This window comes from Lonchura striata, chromosome 3 (assembly GCF_046129695.1).
Source record: "Lonchura striata isolate bLonStr1 chromosome 3, bLonStr1.mat, whole genome shotgun sequence".
In the NCBI taxonomy this organism is placed as follows: domain Eukaryota; kingdom Metazoa; phylum Chordata; class Aves; order Passeriformes; family Estrildidae; genus Lonchura; species Lonchura striata.
In genome coordinates, this window is record NC_134605.1 from 69595091 (window position 1) to 69616343 (window position 21253).

At 36.1% G+C, this 21253-nt stretch overlaps 1 protein-coding gene across 1 annotated transcript in view; it reads right to left on the reverse strand.

Moving 5' to 3' along the window:
- The window catches only part of ARMC2 (armadillo repeat containing 2), a 69865-nt gene that overhangs the window by 44569 nt on the left and 4043 nt on the right, over positions 1 to 21253 (reverse strand). Inside the window, exons 5-8 of the mRNA XM_021553773.3 lie at positions 19174 to 19345; positions 17810 to 18020; positions 5302 to 5372; positions 1526 to 1618 (exon numbers count right to left, since the gene is read on the reverse strand). Of these exons, the coding sequence (XP_021409448.2) occupies positions 1526 to 1618; positions 5302 to 5372; positions 17810 to 18020; positions 19174 to 19345 (547 nt within the window). The remainder of the gene's footprint in view (positions 1 to 1525; positions 1619 to 5301; positions 5373 to 17809; positions 18021 to 19173; positions 19346 to 21253) is intronic.

The window sequence follows — 21253 nt, forward strand, 5'->3', positions numbered from 1 at the left end:
ACACATATTGGGAATCACTTAGTACTGTACAGGTGTTTCATACTCATGAACATATGCAAAACTATGCAAAAAAAATTCTTATCTGTACCATGCTATTACAAACACTATTAAAGATCCTGCAAAACAGAACTACTTGTAAAAACAAATCTACTTTCTATATTCCTACCATTCAGATAAACACAGTATCTACAGAAGGCAACTGAACAACTTATTCAATGAAAAATGCATTCCAGAGTTTAACCTTCATGCTATACTTAATTTACTAATTTTTGCTTCAGTATTCTGAGTCATTACATACTTTTCTGGCACATCTACACTTTAATCACAAATAGAAATTTACATTTAGATTTCCTTAGTTTTTTTTAAATGGATTGAGACCTTCAATACAGTCTATGGTTAAAGTAGTGGTGAATCTGTGCAGTAATTTATTCTTAAAATTATTAGCTCAACACTGACTGCTAACCTGGCAGAGCTATGTTGTCTAAAATAAGGTAATTTAATCAGACAAGAGAAGATCTTCTCTAAAGCAGTTTCGGGGTTTTTTACAGGGTCACAGAATAGGTAAGGTTGAAAAATGACCTCTGAAAGTCATCTGGTAAAACCGCTGTGCTCAAGCAGGGCTACCTAGACTGTCCACGCCAGTTTTACACTGTGAAGTCACTGAATATATGTGTGGGAACCCCAGACTTGTTTTGGGGCCACATGTGGTGGTGAAATTCCTCCTCCAACCCATGCTTCCAAAGAAAAACTCTGCAGGCTTAGCTGTTCGGTCTCAAGGCAGTTTATTGCTAGTTATCTAACAGATTATGTTCTTGGACTGCGGCTATTTGATCAGTGGCCTGGGTAGAGGCACACACACACCCTGACATCCTCTCTATCTGCTGTCTTCTTCGTCTCTCCCCCCGCCCAGGGTTGCTGCTATCTTTTATAAGATATATTACGTATAACATGTTTACAATTATTCCCCAATACCTACTACCTACGTTGCCAAGTGTTTTTCTACTCTAAACCAATCTGTGAGTGCCAACATCACCAAGAACATGGAGGTAAGGAAGAAGAAGGAAGAAGGATGGGTTCAGCCCACTTTCCTCCATCTTAGAACTTCTGACCCCCATGTACAAAGTGAAAACCCCCCTGTACATGTGCTAAAACCCCCCTGTACATGTGCTAAAACCCCCCTGTACAGTACTAAAAAAATTTCCCCTCTACTTTGTAACTACTTTTACTATACTATCTAACCTTTTGTGATTGCTTGTTCCACCTCCAAAGTTGGTAATTCATTCCATGGCTCAAACTCAAAATCACAGTTGTTTTTCAGCTGTCTGCCAGGGTCTAGAATGCTTCTGACCAAGGCCTGGAACCTCTAAAAATGTCTGAGAGACATTTTGAGTTCCCACATATATGAAAGCATAAAAGACCACATACCCCAATTACTGTTATTATTTTGTTGTAAACAAAAATGAGTATCACATTTCCTGCAAGAAACAGTACAGAAAATACACTCTTTCAGAGCAGCATTACCCACTTTTTTCCAGTTCACGAAGAATTGGTAGAATCCTTGTATGCCAAAAGAAATCTTCCTCTTCCCATTCACTTATCCTTGTTTCATCCTTTAAACCTTCAAAATACATTCAAAACAAAAGCACACATTCAGTGAAGGTTTCAATTTCTACAATAATAAATAGCTACAAATACTTCATTCATTAGTCAGAAAAAACTCTAAAAACGTCACGTTTTGCTATATTCTGGGTTATTCTATGAATTAAAGATTTTCTTTTATTTACATGTTCTCAAAAACAAACATTTTAAACAAAACTAGATGGATAAGTGGTTTGATAAGTAAAGCTGTACTGTAAAGCTTTTGTTCGCTGACATTAATGTTTCATCTGATCACTGAATTGGAAGATAATGACTACTTAAACATCAAAGTGTCCTGCTATTTCTCAGCTCTGTGTTCACATGACAGCTTATTATTTGCTTAAAAAATGCATACTATAGACAGTCCTCTAGGATTGTAGAATTTTATCTAGTACATATGCATGATATAACACTAAGCTCGATTAACTGACAGGTTAAAAGTCCTGTTAGTTATTACATCCTGTTAGCAATTCTAACTACTTCATGCAATTAGTTTTGCGAACTTCATGACTAAACTTTTATAAAATGTGTGGGTTTTCCTATTCTTCATTGCATTCAGCAGTTTGTCACACAACAATCTGTGAAATTATTAGTAAACTATAGATAGGTGAAAGATATTTTGCCTCCAAAAAACATGTCAGAAATCTTGAAGGAAACCAAGTCCCACTGTTCTTGGCCACTCTCAGCCAAATATCCTTGTGACTCAAAGAAAACTACTCTTCACTATCAGAAACCTTGCCTACTTCACAAAGAGAGTTTTAAAAATTATTTAAGCTTTTTTTATACTTGGCTTCAAAAATAAAATTAAAAAAAATGTATCACAGACATCATGTCAAAAATTGGTGGAACTAAAAACCAGTGGACTAGAATTTTTCTGGAAACAAGACTGGGAGCATGGATCTGTTTTCAGATTGGACAAGGAAGAGGGTGAAAACACAATTTATTAAAAAATGGAAATCAAGATTCGTTTTCATATGGATGCAGTATCACTGCAAATTATCCTGACTTGCTGAACATCCTTTACACCTCCACCTAGTATTTTGTGAAGTGACAAAATTCTGGCCTTGACCATTGGGCCACTACAGATGGAGAGCCAGAGTTTCTGTGAAACTCAAGATGTAAAGGATCTAGCAGTTGCTTACAAGGTGCATATAGGCATGTATTTGGAGTTCAAGACTGGGTTAAGCTCTTTATCTTGTAGGCAAGCAAAGTTGTTATAAAGACAGGGTCTGGTTTGTTGTTTCTGCTTTGATTTTTTTTTTAATAGAGAAATAAAAGTCATACAACTCTACTAAATAATGTTAAGAAAGCCATTAAGACTGGATTATACAAATTTCTTTAAGTGATGGATTTGTCTGAAAATATCTCCTGTTGTTCATTACTAGCTCTTGCATTTAAAGGGCAGTGTAAATTCCTAACAAGAAAGAAATATGAAAGAACACACAAACTACTATACTACCTGAGAACACTAATAATAAGAGGTGCATCACAAGAACAGTATCTCAGACCTTAAAACAGTGACTGTCTACAGGCATTACTTGGAACAGTAAAACAATTAAAAACTTCCTATTTTAGAAGCTTGCTCTTTAGCAAATAATCCAGACTCTTTTTTTGGTCAATATTAACTGTCTACCTACATCTTACACACGTTTAATCTATCAAATATACCTATTTCACATGATTATAAAAATCCTGCTGTTTGATAAGTAATACACTATACTTGTTACATATATATTATATGTAAGTACATGTTATTAGCAAATATTATTAGTCTTATTATTTTGCATAGCATTTTTATTTTCTAGATCAAATGAGCTGACAATCTCATTTAAATTGATGAGTAGTCTAATTAATAAAACACTATGCAGTGTTTGTAATGAAGTGAAAATTCTGCTCTGGATAATGTGAAAGTACAGCTGAAATGAGAACACTACAATAGCGTGCACTCTTCCTTCCTGCCACAAAACCCACATATTGACTCAATTATTTCTTTTATTTTCTACCTGTAGCTACCTCTCTTAAACTGAAAGATGGGGCTGGCTTTTTAACTCCACAGATACTTAACTTCATTAGGCAAGAAATAGAAACTTCAGGCATGCATTTGCAGATAGAGCCAAACTTCTCACTTAAAAAAAAAAATTACCAAATCCATTTAATTTTCAGTTCAGAATGAAAAGAACAGATGCTTTTTTGTACTACTCTGCTTCACATGTCTCATATTCATCAGAAGAATACAGCAAACTGAAAGTCATAATGGCATAATTTTTTTTAAAAGTAGCTCTTATACCTAAATAAAAAAGAAGATAATCAGCTTTTACTGAACAATATTAATCCTAGCAGTAAGAAGGACTAGACAGTACATGACTATAAAGTAAAGCAACATTACTAAATTGTACGTGTCTCAGTCCTGGGAGATTTTTTAAACTGCTGATGAAGTTAGGGTACAAGCTATATTTAAAATATTGCAGAAGCTGTCTAGAACTTTCTAATAGAGCAAACCACAATTCAACAGAAAAAATACTCAAGCAAAAGAATGCAGCAAGTTCAAGTTGGTTGTCTCAGTTTTTCATAGGTCTTAACCGCTGCTTTGCATTGTGGTAAAAAAAAAAAATCACTAATCAGTCTACATTTATTGGTTGCTGTTTTTAGCATGTAAATACAAGAGCCTTAGCAACACTGAGCTTTCAAAAGCTGAGTACTGCCTGACTTATAATGTTTAGCCTTTTCACTGAATAATGAGTGGCCACAAATAGATCAATATTAAAACAGTTTACCTCCCCTCTAAAATGTCAAAGCATAAACACAATTCATATCAGAAAATAAAAATAATTTGTAAATGAACACTTCACCCATAATACCATTGTAAAGAAGAAATTATGGAGAATTCCTAGTGCTATCCCACTCTTTATTGTGGGATAGAAGATGAAGCATGCACAAACTAAGGATGCTAAAATGTTAAGAAAACTAGACATAAAAAAAGACAATCCTAAAAACACACTTTATATTTTCAGTAACATAAATAAAATAGCACAAACAAATTAAAAGGCTTATAAGTGTACTAACTCTCATGATATGGTAAATACTCTCTGCTCCTCATAAGGAAATGAGAGCAGAGTACAGTACAGCCTTTTCCAGAACAATCTGGAATAACAGAATTCCTCAGTTCTAGAAAAATAGTAATAAAGAAAAATAATAGCACAATAGCAACTTCAGATTACCATACAAGACTCTCAAATATGCACTTGTGATGTATGAAATGTGCTAGCTATGAGGAAATATTATTAAAATCTGTTATGTAAAATTAGCAAATGCATCCCTAAAGAGCAATCCAAAATCTGTTTCTTCAGATAACACATACTGGCATAATTTTATTAGTTTCTCTGCAACTGTGGCAGATTACAAAAAGTGATGGGCAAATAAGGTATTAATGGACTGGCAAATTCTTAAGCCTAGATATGGGAAAAGCAAGATAGAAAATACCAACAGGTATTTAGAGTGAAGATCTCTTGAATAGTGTTTCTCTTCACTAAGAAGAGCAAGCAAACACAATATATCTAGAACACCAAAAAAAATAAAGAACAATACTGAAAAATCACAAGAATTAGATTATTTCTATTTGACTGCATTTTACATTTTTTGAATGGAGATTGAAATCCCTTGTACCTGTTATTCTTCTCTTCGGGCCTGAAGACCTCAGCTGTGATGACTTTTTACCAGGATCTTCCATCTGGTCACTAAAAGATACAATATGAAAACACAAAAGCATTATCAGAAAACTGTGCTCAAAATGCTTGTTCTTTCACAGGCATTGAGTTGTGCATATTAATAACTAATTAGAAAAGATTATATTATTTTACTAAGTTAGTAAGTTAGCCGTTCATTAAAAGTTACATGTAAAAACAACCTCCTCCCCTATGTATTAGAGAAAGCTCCTTCAGAAATACTAGCATATTCACACCACAAGAGGTCTAGCATATTCACACCACAAGAGGTCACCATTATGGAACACAAAAACGAAGCATTTCTGCTTGCTCAATAAAATGAAAGATTAACCAAATTAAATTCAGAAAGAGGCAACTTCTATTTTACCCATCAGCATTATTAAATTAATATAAAACTCAAATAGCTTAAAACTCTAAGTTCATCCATTCACAAGGACAGTATTTTTTTTCTGACAGGATGAACACTTTTATAACATTTAATGAGTAGACCTTTCAAAGAAACAAACACCTGAGTAACCTTTAAAGTATATATTAGAATTTCTGTGTCTGCCAGTGAATTATTGCTAACTGCAGTGGTCCCTAGTTCTGTTAGTACAAGAAACAGGTATGTTGCCATTTCTACTGTTTTACAAAGTAATGCTATAATTCCTGCTGATTTTATGATCAGTCTTTGGACAGAGGAAACTAATACATACATACCTCTATAATAAATTTATTTATTTATTTATTCTGTTTGCCTGGCTACACACAATGTAGACTCTGCTATCAAACTGGAATCTTTTCTCCTGTACTAAAGAGGAAAGTCTTAATCTATGTTTTCTATTCTCAGTGTATGTTTAATTTAACATATCTTATTCCATTTAAAGTTAATGTACCAATACAACCTAATCTCCTGAACTCCATTCTAAAAATTATTGAAACCTGTTAGCAATGTTATTTCAATTTTTTTTAACCAGGTAATTTAGTTACTCTAAGACTTAAAACTAAACTGTTGTTTAAATAGTTTGCTGGATTGGTGCCTAAATCCTGTCTGTCAGTCCAGACAGAAGATGTAAGTCATCCTATCAACTATCAACAGATGGAGACAGAATAAAAGACAGAGCTCCTGCAAGATCAGTTCCTTGCAAAAGGGACTGGATAGGTCACTGTTATCAGTGAGAAATTTCCCAAGCAATCACATTATAGAGGATCAGTTGCTTCATTATGGCTAACAGTGAATAATGCTTTATTTTTACAGTATGAGGATTTAAGTGCTCCAAAATCCGAATGCTTACACAAACTACCGTGAAATTATTTCAGCTCACATACAGAAAAGGCTACTCCTCTGGGGAGGCAATACTGTATAAAATAAAAAAGACAAGTGCTTGCCCCTCTAAAATTGTCTGACATCTCTAAGAAAGAAGGGGTTTAGAGCACACACTACAGACAGTTCAGTGTATTGTAGAAACAAAAATTTCTGTGAATGCCTTGTCTTACAAATTTTAAGTTTCAGAAATGTTTCTGCAAGCTTCAGCCATCTCTGAAATCAAGACTAGAACTTGAAGGGACACTGAATAAGCAAGAGAACAACTTCAGTCACCTTATACTAAACATAGCTATATTCAGAATTCAGTACCTTCAGAATTGCGTGTAGGCATGATGATACTACATGCCTATATGTATATGGATGTTTGAATTTGCTCTCTTCAGAGAAAGAGTTTTGTAACTATATCCTATCTGTGCCTCTTCCCTGAAAATGTAAATCCAGGATGAATCCAAGAAACTCAAAGACAATCCTATGAGTTTTGTGGGAAGCAAAAGCAGATTAATATAAAAAGCCACTGAAGCAAAGGATGAGTTAACTTACCAGAGAGAAACACAATGTGTGTGAGATGCAGAGCAAGATCATGTCAATTGTGCATGAAAAGAAGTTGGGTTGGAATCTGTTGTTTAAAAAACACCAGTATAAACCAGTTTAGAGACTTAAATTAGTAGGAAAAAAAATTGTTCTGTGAATACTAGTAGTACAACCATCTATGCTTCTGGGAAACATCCTCGTAAGTCACCCAAACTTCCATTATTTTCAGAAAATGAATACACTGAATACCTATATAAATGGGAATGGTTCATGGGCAGGCTTATCATTAGGGAACATGTACAATTTAGAAATTCTGTGAGAGATTATAAAATCTGTTCATGTATCTTTACCACTCTGCCAACTTCATTTTAGTTACACAGACTTTTGGTTTGTTATCTTTACATTTTCATTTGGGATTGAAATTTAAATAGAAGTATCTTATTAAGAACAATGCAGTTAAAATATAATCAACCTATTATAAAAAGTATGTCACCTACTATTGAAAGGAACTGGCTTGTCAAGAGAGTAGTTGCCTTGGAAACAAAGTCAATTGGCAGAAATCTGATCATCTGATAAGGGCCTCATCAAGAAATCAACTGACAGAGGCTCTAATGATTTACAGAAGAAAAAGAACTTGGCAACTGGGTAATTTTTGTCCTTCTCATATGAAAGAAACCATAGTAGCCTCAATGAAGAGCACTGCTTTCTTGAATATAGAGTGTGAGGACTTCCAAAAGGAAAGTGAGCCAGTCCTGGAGTAGTGTGGTGTGGTGGGTTGACCTTGGACAGATGTCAGGTGCCCAATCACACCACTCTTTTCACTCTTTTCAGCAGGACCGAGGATAGAAACAAGATGGAAAAAATCCCGTGGGCCAAGACAGAAACAGTTTAATAAAACAAAAGCAAAGGCCACTTGCAGAAGCGAAGAAAAACAAAAGACTTATGCTCAGCAGGCAACGTCCAGCCACTTCCAAGGAAGTAGGGCTTGAGTATTCAGTGATTGCTCTGGAGGACAAATCTCATAATAACAAATGCCCCCTCACTTCCTTTGTCCTAATTTTCACTGCTGAGGAGACAGCACCAGCTGTCTTACCAGGACCAGCTGTCCTGGTTATGTCCCCTCAAAACACCTTGCCTACCCTGAGCCCACTGGTGACAGGCTGAAGTTGGAGAGACAGCACTGATGCTGTGGAGTGCTGCTCAGCAGTAGCCAGCTGCTGGTGTGTTATCAACAATACCCTACAATGCAAAGCACAGGCATTGTGAGGGCTGCTCCAGGGAAAATGAACTCTCTCTCAGCCAGACCCAATACCTGTTCTGTATTTTCCCTGGTGAAAGAATGGATAATTAAGTGAAAGCTGCATTTATTAAGAAATTCTGCATGTTTAGACATTTATCTGCTTGTTCTTGCCATGAGCCTCTTGTTAATAGTAAACCTGTAAAAAAGTAACAGTAAACTCTCACCCTTCCATGGTATTCCAGGGCAAACGACATTTCTCTGAACTATATCCCAGAGGCAAAGAATTGAAATAGTAATCTCCAAAGAAGCTGCAAACAGCAGCAAGGTTAGAATTACAAATGTGAAAGATCCCAATGAAGGAACAATGCTTGGGCTCCTTCCTCATACCGCACCTTAAACATCTGAGAATCTGGCTACCTCCCTGCCTGCCAAACAGCACCTGGCAAGGGGCCTGAACTTTGTCTCACACTGTCCCGCAGATTTAGACCCTTAGCATCACCCCTGCTACAGTTTTGTCCCAGGAAAGGTGATATTTTCCTTAACAAATGCCTGAGCACAGGGCACTGATAAGCAGGGACATTCCCAGACACTACCTCGAGTGTATTAAAAAGAGGGAGACAATTAAAAATAGTTTCATTGTATTGCTATAACCTAAGACACTGCAGATAGCCACCAAGCCAGAGACTTACTCCTTTGTTTAATTTTTATTAATTATTGGTAGAGGCGTATGGCTGGTGCCCGATTATTTAGTTACCAGTTAAGAGGGACATATGGCCTAATACTAACAAGTTAATTCTTCTCTTCAGAATTTTATCTATCAAGCATCTGTGGTCAGTGAGGTAGCAAAGCTCAACTAGAACAAAAAGTGAATGTGACCATCTTTTCTGAATTGTCCAGCTTCAAGGCATTCCCTCTTAACATTACCCTCTCCTCACAGTAAGGATCCTGTAAAATCTTACATATCCTTACAGCTTTGGGAATCCAAACTAGACAACAAAGTGGGAGAAGAACAGAGAAGCACAGCAACTGAGATAGTGTAATAAAGAACAAAGAAGATACAGGTTACTCTTCAAAGAGAAGAGAAGGAATAAAGGGGAATGAGAAAAAGATGAGGGCAGTGGGGACAGAAAACATCATAAGCCCCACAGTATCTCCTTCTGCAAGTTCCAAAGTCTTACACAACTTTGCTCATCCAGATGTTATGAGCCTCTTCTTTGTACCCACATAAATTGGATCTATGAACCCTCTCCTAAAGCAGACAAGAACTGGGACTATCCCAAGTAAACCAGGACCTGAACAGATTCTTAAAAAGGCAGAGAGCTACCAACACACAGACTGTGCATAGTATGCCCCGAGTAAATGCTGTAAGGAAGCCCTAGACTGTAGACACAATCTGATGTCTGGAAACAGATTTCTTTTCCATTTTTAAACATGCCCTTTTTATTAAGCCAAAGAACTCTAATTATGACCACACGATTTCTACACATCTGTAACTGCAGAGCCCTTCCTATATCTATAGAACCACCATTCTTATCTTTAAGTTAGTTCCTCAGAAGGAAATCTAAGCTCCAGATAGTTTAAATTGTTTAACCTTAGAGCCCTTTTATATTTGGTCTTTATTTTGATAAGGTAACCAAAATTTTTTCTTCCATTTTCCCCTCATAGTCATTCAGTTTCTCCCCAGTATATTTTCCTTCATTACATCCTCTTCAGCTCCAACAAAACTCCTTTTTCTAGTTTACTTAAAACCCAAAAATGTTACTGAAATTTTTACAAATTTTATTTTGGATCCTTGATATATCAATGTTTTCAGGTTTGCAGAAGTCTAGGAGAGCAATTTCTAACTTTTCACAAAGCTCTAAAAGAAGTGTAGGCACTGCAGTAGATGCAGACTGTTGACACATAAATACAAGCACTGAACATCTTACTTTACCAACATACGTTGTATGCATTGGAAAGCCAGACCAATTTATATGTACACCCAAAAATCAAGACATTTCACTAAGTATTAGGAAGAACAAATTTCAAGCAATGCTAAGTAGGTCTTGGGGGCCTGTTCAGGCAAGCCAGATGTATCAAAATGACTACTAGGCACAAAGGTGTTCTTCCAGACTAGATCAGAGCTCAGTTACCTTGATTGTGGATAATCCTTAAACAGACAGGCCATTTAGAAAGAATGTTATTTGAGATTTTACTCACCTGTATATTCAGAGTGTGACTACACATCTACACTGTAATCTGGGTTTATTTTTATTGCTAGCATTGTCCAGGATGGCATGCCTTATGTTGATAAGGATTATTTGGCTATTTACGCAGTTGAGCGTTCTTGTTCTTTCAACCCAAGATTCACAATTCTATATGGACTACAAAGGGAAAAGCTGCAAGGAGGTGTTGTGGAAGTATATACAACCAATAAATCCTTTAAAAGAACCATCACAGGTAAGTAGTTTTGCCTGTTTTGAGTGCTTGCCATGGGGGAGAAGAAAGAGCTCTTGTCACAAAATCAGTGATGGTGTCACAATGCACCCTCCCTCCAGGTACTGAATCATGTTGAAAAGAACCCCTGCCAAGCCTTCTCTTCTCCACCATAAACAGTTCCAGATCTCTCAGCCTTTCCTCATACAAAGGATTCCTTCACATTTTAGTAGCTGGATTCCCTCCAGTAATTTCAATATCTCCATTGCACTGGGGAGCCTGGAGCAGCTCAGGTGTAACAGAGTTTTTCAAGACACAATTGAACAGGGTACTAGATAATCTCATTCACTCTCTTTTCCACAAAGAGATGGACCAGATGATCTTCAGAGGTCTCTCCTATCCTGTTCTATGAATTTGGTGTACACCAGGACCTCCAGGTCTTTTTCTGCAAAGCTGCCTCCCAGTTGGATTGCTCCCAGTGTGAATATATATATATATATCGCTCCCCAGGGAGGGCCCACGGTTGCTCCTGCCCAGCCAGATGCAGGACTTTGCACTTGGCTTTATTAAACTGCATCACATTCCTGTCAAACCATTTCTACAGCCTGCTGAGCCTCCTCTGGTTCAGCACCCTCTGGTGTATCAGCCAATGGATTGTTGATTGCCAGTTAGCACTTTTTAAAATATTGTTCAGAACTGTGGTCTCATGAACAGCCCGTCTGATCTCTTGGCAGGAGCACTGTGGAGCACTGTGCAAAGATACTTAGGGCTCTAGACCAAGTTTATCAGGGCACAGACAAACTCAGCAGCTTTGTCTCAAAAAGAAAGTTAAAGGAGCTAATGGTGATCCAGGGAATTAGGGCACTAAGGACATTGGAGCAAACCCTGAGTCAGCAGCAGGGACAAAAAGGTGGAAGGGCCCCAAGGCAAAGAAGGGGAGGAGTCAGATGCAGAGCTGCAACAAGTGCAAGAAACTGCAATGAATCTTCTCAGAGCAGGCTCATTTACGCAATGCTTTTAGGAGCCACTGCTTCAGAACACAATCCCCTGCTCCAATGATTATTCCACTGTGTTTAGTGACCAAGAAACAAGAGTTCTAACTCTAAACCAAAATTACTGATGTTAACAACAAGACATTGCCCTGTAGACTTTGAAAAGAAATATAAGCAACATTCAAGTGTTTTTGCCAAAGCAACTAGTAGAAAGTGTTTTTAGCTTTTGGCAAAATGAGAAAAATTAGTACTTAGTTTTGTCATTTACTCTCACAGAAATTAATTTTTCCACATACCAATTAACATTTGCATTTCTCATTAATCCCTTTATTCCAATTTCATTATACTATCCAGATATTTTATGTTGCCAGGAGGACATCAGAATTAGTTTCTGGTATTGTCTTTCATTATTTGAATAGTAGGGAATATGTTTTTTATTACAAACCAACTGACTTCTTCCTGACCCATAACTTAGCACTTGAAAAGCACCCTATCCTCTTAGACAAAGAATTGACCTTCACTGAGCCACTTAAGAGAATCTGTCCCAATTTTGCTCAGCTATCACAGAAACTTCCATTTTGTGATGTCATCTGAAGAACAAACAAGACAGATAAACACAATCTGAAAATAAGCCTCAAAGGAAAAAAAAAAAACAGTATAATAGCTCAATTTTTAAAGACTATTTTCCTTTTCAAAAAAACAATGGAGACGAAATTACTGGCAGACAGCTAAAAGAGATATAAAATGAAGTATTAAGCCAATTACACACAATTTGAGTTAGTTTTATTTCTCAACCACAAAACTTCTGAAAAGCATGAAAATAATTTAAAAACTGGTAATATAGATGTCCTGAAATTATTTCAGGAACTGTAGGGGATAAGGAACATCATAAGAAGAGAAAAAAACAAAGGGAGTGAAAACTATAATCATGTGTATAACTGATACCACTGATATGAGAAAATATAACTAGTAGAAAGACAATGTAATTTGTAAAAATATATTGACAAATAGACCAAGTCTCTGAGTCATCCTAAAGATGAGTAAATAACAATTCTGTAAACACAGTCTTGGGAATAGCTCACTCATTTCGTATGACAACCCCAGCAATAAAAAAACACAGCATTTCTTATTTATACAGGCTATTGATGGAGAACCTCATGTACAAGTTAAACAATATGACTTAAAAGAATAATCAAGGTTGATGATAAACCTCTATCCTTATCCTTTTTATTCTTCACAGTCTTTGCATATTCTGTTTAATATTGAAAATATTAACAGTATCTATTTGTGACAGAGTATCTTTAGGCAACCAGACAACCGAAAGTCTAATTCTAACCACAAAAAATATCTAAATCACTAGCCTAAATATATTTGACTCTGAAAAACACATCCTCATCATCTTCCTAACTTGAATATTGAATAAACATTGCATTTCTAAACAGAAAATAAATTTAAATCCATTGTTACTACAGGTCTACCTAGACTGAACTGACATTCCTTCTCTATCCTTTGCATGGCACACTTGCCCATTCCAGAATTGCAATTCAATTGGTATTAAGGACTCTCGAGACCTAGATCTCCCAGATTTGGAGACCAATGGCACTGGCCTGAAACTAAGTGCTAGAGTGGGGAAAGACTGTTTAGAGTACACAGTAAAAATAAGCCTAAACTCCATTGTCTCTTTTGTGAGCTCAGAGACCAGAGGTAACAGTTACCTCATACACTTTTCTTTAGATATAATAAGTTCTGAAAAAAATAATTCTTCTTTCCTGATGTTCTCTCAGTGTCCCTTAACCCTATACCAAACCAGGTACTTTCTTGAAAGGGTAGGTGTCACGATCTAGAAAACACTGTAGAAAGCTCCACCTGTGAAGGATTTCCCACCACTCAATTGTTTCTTTCTGAAATCAGTGGTCCAAATAGCCAGTGGAACTGAGGCAGAAATAGATAAAGATTAGTTGGGAGCAGGTTAATTTCCTGTTTCCCTGTGTTTATGAGAATTCCAAAAGTTGTCAATATACATAATTTAAAAACAAAGAAAAAAGATAAAAATTCTGAAAAAAGTCTGGAGTCAGCTACACCATACTTCAAACCAACAGCCACACCACGTCACTCATTTCAAAAAATCATCCAGAACAAAAAAGAATGGGTGTTCCACTCAGGAAAAAAAAAATCTCTCTCATCCATGGGAATCCTTTTCTTTGAAGAGAAAAAGAATATGTATTCTGAGCACAGATGTGAAGGTAGTTTAAGCAACCAGAGAGAAGTAATTTCCAGTGTTCCCCTCCAATCCACTCTATTCTATGAATATATGATTCATTTTATCATTTAAACCTTTGCTTTTATCATTTCCTATTTAAATATTCCAAAACTCTAAAAAAGCACAAGAAAACTACTCTCATGGAAGATGAATATATTTCAAGGATACTGTAAAACAGGCATTTAATAAAGACAGCAATGGTGAGAAAACAAGACACAGTATATCTTCTTTACAGTACCTTCTGATCTTTTTGTAGCACTTTATAAAACTCACTTATTAAAAAAAGAACAGGCCACTTGGAAATGAACTGTTTGCCTCCAAACTCTTCCTCACTCAAGGTACCTCTGCTTTTAAGAAGTCCTGGAATGACATCTAAGCTTTCAGAATATTGGAGTAGGAAAAAAAAAAGTCGTCATTCTTTCACACCCAGGAAACTGTTGCTCTTCATCAGCAAATCTGCCATCACTGTTGACACTTCTCTTGAAATATATGAATGCAGAAAACATTTTAGAAGTTTCACTTCTATAGCAATCATAATAGATGGCAAGGCACAATGGTTAGAGGAAGATGTAAAAACAACTGAGCTTCCTTATGATTACCAGAACTTGTTTCTAGCTTTCCTGAGGCAACATGCCAATAAATTCAATCTGATGCAATTAATATACCTATTCTGTTACATCTAGATTGTCATTTGCAAAACAGAATTGCAAACAAAATGGCAAATTACTTTTCCCCTCAAAAGGTCCTTTTCTTTTTTTCCCCCAGTACCTTTATAAGGCAGGTGTGATTTCATGAGCACTGTTCATTCCTTTCTTCAGTCTTTGGGACAACAAAAGAATGTGAGATAGAAAGTGATCAAGTCTCTTGCTGGACTAGAATACCTCCGTTCTGTTCTCTTTAAAATAAATATAATAGCACTAAAGTCAGGAATCTGCCATGCTATTTTGCCATGCTCTGCTGTTCCCTCGTTAGCAGAAAAATGGTTTTACTAGGGAAGTTATTTCAGTACATGTATAGGAATTGTAGGGAAAGGGGAGTCCCACACGCCTTTCCCTGTATGAAGTGTACTATTTCTACAATCCTCTTGCTTAATTCCTGCAAGGATTTTAAGTCACTGTGACACAGAACTGAGGTTGACACCTGCTTCATATAGAGAATGACACAACACTAGGGAATAAAAGGTTTGACATTCCTTTAAGCTTTCATCCTATTACTCCTGAATGCAATGTACTTTAAATAGAAAACATCTTGTAACCCTACACAAGATGCCTCAAGTATTTATGATACAGAACCAGATGTAATCTAAGCTTACAATCATCAATCATCTAGTAAACATGCTCTACTGAGAAAGAATGCCAAATCTCTCACTGCAACAGGCCCTCTATGGTTCTGGAGCCTTTTATATACAACTATCATGGAGACCAAACTCAGCAAACCATACGGAAGGCTAGGTTTGTGGTACCTTTCAACTGCCTTGTCAGATGAAGAATGACATCTCTGAACTCACAAAAGCACAGAGAACAAGGTGATCTGCCTGACTTGTGTAGTATCATACACAAACACTGAAGCAATGTGCTCTTTGGTTTTAGCAAGGAGTTAGAATATATGAGAGCAGCTGAGATTATCCACACCTATCCCATCATGTGATGGGATGAACCGCTTGGGCTGATACAAAATGAGAGACCTTTGTCTGTGGCTAAAGGGAAAGCATTTTGTATTTTTCCTGTGCATCTTGCAGCACTGCAGATATATGTGGTGCTCTAAGCCATATGAGCACCTAAATGGTGTCAGGAAGCTTCACTTTCTAAGCACTGGCAAAAATCAGCTGTGACTCAAGAAATCATCCACAGCTCACAGGAGAAATAAAAATGGGCCATTCAAAAATACAGATCTTGCATTCAACACAGAAAGATGAAGGAATGTATATTCCCCTTCCATTTTGGAGAAAACTAGTCAGAACAATATTGGAAAACAATTTTTTGTATTATGTTAAGCCAGTAATTTGAGATCTAATTTAACTGATGTATGAGATTCATGATTGCAAAAAGCACCAGTAACAAAATGCAAAAGCAAAAATTTGCAGAGCTCTTGTTCTTATAAGGAGAAGTGTACAATTTTGAACAGACAGGAAGCATGCCTAATGGGTTAGCTGGTCAATTATACATGCAAGTTTTAAAATGATGACTGAGAAGGAAGGTTATTCTTTTGAATTAGCAAAATATCAACTGATCCTTTCCTGTTAGAGGCACTTGGACACCATCAACCAAAACAGCAACCCAAACAAAAAGCAGAACTGAACACAGCAGGATGCATATTCCACAAAAGGAACTACTCATTTCCACTACAACACTGAAGTACTTCACACCGAACTTTTCTTAAACAAAATTTAAAATACAGTACTTTATGTAGTATGACAGTCCAACTACAGTCTTTAGTCTTAGATAGTCTTTATCTAAGAAGTTATTAGATCACTGATTTTAAAGAGAATTATATTGCAGTAAAGTATTTTCTTTGGTGCTTAAATTTCTTTTTTTTTTACCTACATTTTTCACCTCTGCTCTTATTTTCTCATTTTTCCTCCACAGTCATGGAGTTTTTTCTTTGCTACAAGTCTTCATTCTTTTAGAATATGTCTTTTTTTAAAATTCTCCTTATAGTTTAATATAAAAGAGGGCTATGATAGCTCTGTTATGTATAATTTACTATAACAGCCTCAATGGACAAAATTTGCTTGAATTATTAAGTGCTATCAGCAAGTCAGTAAATGAAAGGCCTTTCATTTTACAAAACTAAGAACATAATCTTTAATATCAAAGGTGCTTAAGAATATCCAGGGAAATAACCTTTCCCTAAGCATACAAACATGCTAGAAAGAAGATACCTACTGGCAAATACATATTTTTAATAGTGAACAAGTTTTACAAGGATGTGTTTTGAAAATGAAGTGTTTTTCATTCTTTGTTGCTGAGATTGCCAGATCTGTCAATGTTATTAGCAAGAAACAATTGTTCATCTGATTTCTAATGCAGCAACTGAAACACCAACTATACATAATGCCACAGGACTATTCCTCCCTGTGCAAGAATTCACAACTGAATCAAAAGAAAAACAAATAACTTATGAATTAAAGAATGGATATGACATTCCAGGTCCAGCCAGTAAAAACAGACTGCAAGCATGCAGGTCTCATTAATCTCTTACACCTTTTTGCTCAGAAAAAGAACTAAAAATTCAAAGTCACAAAAAATTCTGCTTCTATTGCTAAAGAGTTTAAGCCTGGTTTCGGTGTATGATCATATACCAGAACTGAAAGCATGACTCTACTCATCTGTCAAGCTAAGTGAAGATGATATAGCACCTTAGAATAACAGGACTAAACTACAAAAGCAAGCACATCAAATTTACACTTGAGGATTTTACACACAGTGTTTAAAATACTTGGTTTTGGAATGTTAATGATCAAACAGATCATACAGAACAAATTTCTACCAACAATATTTTACAAATCAGTCACTTGAATGCAGAAACTTCCTAAAAGAATAAATGTAAATTTTTCTAATAATCTAAACACAGTTCCATTTTGAAGCATATGTAATGTTACCTTCAAATTACATTCATTTTAAGCATTTTGATACTTGCATAATTGAGTATCTAGGAAGAAGGTTGTATGGAAGATACACATTACCATACTTGACCAATGCTGACCTTTCTCCTTGAAGCTGAAGTGAAAATGTTCCTGGTGTCTCTTCCATGGAGTCTTCACTTCCTGATCTGCTGGTATTCCCATAACAAATTAATTGTCTACTCTCATCATTAAATGATGTGTACAACTTCTGTTCTGCTAAGCAGTTATTATTACTTCTGTCAAAATTATTCATCATCATGGTTGGCTCTTCAAAATCAAGCTTCACTTCATCTGAAATGGTCAAAGAGAACACATTTTGTTCAAGTGTTATTAATTACTGCTTGTGTTACATTATCAAAATTTGCTTGTATCAATTTAAAAGGTGAGAAAGCTTAAGACTATTAAGAGTAAGGTAGTCAATGTCTTCTTCTGAACAGTATTTCTTAGTCTTCTGGGGTTGTGTTTAAAGTTTTAATATTTAATCTTCTTTATTTCCCTTTTACAAACAGGTGGACTGCACCTTGAGAAAAAAGTGATTGTATTTCAGGACCTGAATATTATGAAGGAACTCAGGAAAAAGGTAGCTTCTATGTACACACAAGAAGAACCTCCACAAATAAAACGCCTCATATAACTTTTGCATGATCCCAAAGGGCAAGAGACCAAGGCAGGTTACAAATACACTAGCTTCTCAACTTCTTCAATTAGTAACATCAGCTTATTAAGGCTACATGAAGTGACACATTATATGAAGACATATTTATAGAACAAATAAATAAAAATGAAGTCAAGTTTAGTAGGTAAAAAGTGAGATATTAAGTTTATCATGTAAAGTAACAATCCCAGACAATGTAAGAACTGTCACTATAAATGAGTCTTCTGAAATAGAGACTCACAGCACACTTTATTATGAGCCAGCATGGAGGAAGCCAAGATTCCATTTCCCATCTTCAAGAAAATTACTTTTAAATCCCACATTTGGTGACCTTTATTAAATCCCCAGTAAAGAAACTCTTAACAACAAATATGATGTAGTTGGAGGCCTGTCAAAACATATAATTCCTTTTTATTCCTCATTTTAGGCTCAATAATCTGTCAGGGATTCTCCGTAGATGATGGCCTCTCATTATCTCTTTAAGCATGTCCACTTGTAATGTTAATTTTACTCACTGATGAGAACTTTCAGTAAAATTCAATTACTTGGAAACCTATAGGAAGAAGAGGTACCTGAGTAATTTTCAACTCATTTTCAGTAGTGCAAGCCAGCATTATTTTGGGAAACCACAGTTTCAAAACTGCCTTACACCCATTTAAATACTTCCAGAATTCACACTGAAAGGACACACAAGTCCTTTAATGTATTAATAATTAATGTAATTACCAATATTAAAACCCATCATGCAGTTATCTTTCCAGCAAATAATATGTATCAAAACATTCTTACTCTGATCCAGAGGAACCACCTTAGCAGAAAATAAATCTTTCAGAGAAGTTGCTCTAAATAAGCCTTTGCAAGCACTGCTGACTTTTCTAACCTCTGCAGCATCAGCAGGTGGTGTTGGATGGAAAACAGAAGAAGCTTCATCTTGTTTTTCAGAAATTATTACTACTGGTTTCTGTGACAAAAATAAAAAAGACTTTTCAACAAAAGCACAGATAATTTAATTTTCATTTAAGTAAAAAACTAAAAAAAAAGAAAGCCACATAACTTCTAAGAAAGGGCTAAGTTCAAAATAGAACAGAAGTTACACTAGCTTGCTCATTAAGAAATTTTCACATCCTGAATCTAATTATACCACTGCACCAAACAAACCAGATGTCTATACCATTATCACCACAGAAAGCCAGCATTCAGGGGTGCAGAAAAAAAAACCTAGCTTGAGTAGAACAACTCAGAATTATTTATTCCTCATAAGTACTCATTTAACTACATCTGCATCAAGCTTATTTATCAAAGAAAATATTGTACCAATGACTATAGCTAACAATTCTAGAGATATATCTATTCTTTGATTTGCCTTTGGACATTAAAACAGTATTTCCAAAACACTCCAAATATGTTCTACTTTCTATCACACTGAGACAAATCATGCAGATCCAGAAACGTGAAACTCCTAGTTTTATGTCAGTATCTTGCACCTTAGAAAAGGTGATCAAGTCTCTGGATCTCTAGTACCAAGCACTTTTTGTGTCCTTGACCCACATAAAAGCGTTGACCTCTAAAATCAATACCAATTTCCTTAAAATAAATAAAGAAAAAAGTTTCCAGCCGATCTTGCAGAGCTCTCCATAGTAATAAGGAGCCAACAGGTGAGACTGACTACTTACAACCACCATGATTAATACAAACTCTTAATTTACAGTGTATTAACTTAAATCCATTGATAAGAAAAAAAAAAAAAAAAAGCAGGTTTTGCATTGGTCGGTAGTTTTCGCTAACTTTTTTCCACTCTCACACACAAAATACATGAAAATTTAACACCAGTTCTTAAATGAAAATGTAGATATACTTAATCTAAATAGAAGTATGCTCACAATTTTTAAACTTGATTCATGTAAATACATTCCCTTATCCAAATTACTAAAGCATAAAATTTCTTGGCTATTTCCTCTAATTTCCTAAAGGTTCCTGTCTGGAAAAAGCAATGTATACAGCATGCAAATTTAATTGCTATAGCATGCTCTGTTATCTCAGGTACTAAACAAACAGTTGCGACTTAATTTTATATTTAAAGACTAAATATAAAAAAACTGTGAAAGAGCAGATACACTTATAAATTGAAAGAAATTCACAGCTTTTGCAGAGGAAAAAAAGAGGTTCTTAAAGGACCTCTACCTGTTTTGAAATAAATTACAATTGTGACATTTTATAGAAATGTAAGCCAAATAGAAAGCAACCTAGTTACCTTCAAGTTACTGTTCACAGAAACATGGAATAGATGAGGTTGGAAAGGATTTCTGGAGGCCCAAGCCCCATATTCAACTACAGACACCTAAATAAACTAAGTTGCCCAGGACCATGCCCAAGAAGCTTTTGAAGATCTCTGGGCAACCTGTGCCGAGGCCTCATCACCATCACAGCAGGAAAACTGCTTCCTGAGGTTCAGAGGAAACCTCCTGTGTCCCAGTCTCCACCCTCTGCCTCTGGTCCAGTCACTGCAAAGAGGCTGGCCCCATCCTCTTTGCACCCACCTTTCAGATATTTACAACCATGGATAAGGTCCTCCCTTGGTGTTCTCCAGGCTGATGTCTCCCTGTCCCTTCATCACCTTTGGGGCTGTTCATCAGATTCCCTCCAGTAGCTCTATGTCAGTCTTGTACTGTGGAACCCAGGACTGCATGCAGCACTCCAGGCGTGCCCTTACCAGTGTGGACTAGAGGGGAAGAACCATTTCCCTCAACCTGCTGCCAACACTCCTCCTTAATACAGCCCCAGATACCATCAGCCACATTCTAACAGCAAGGGCACGCTGTTGGCACATGTTCATGCTCACGAACTTCACCTATTTTAGTAAACTTACACA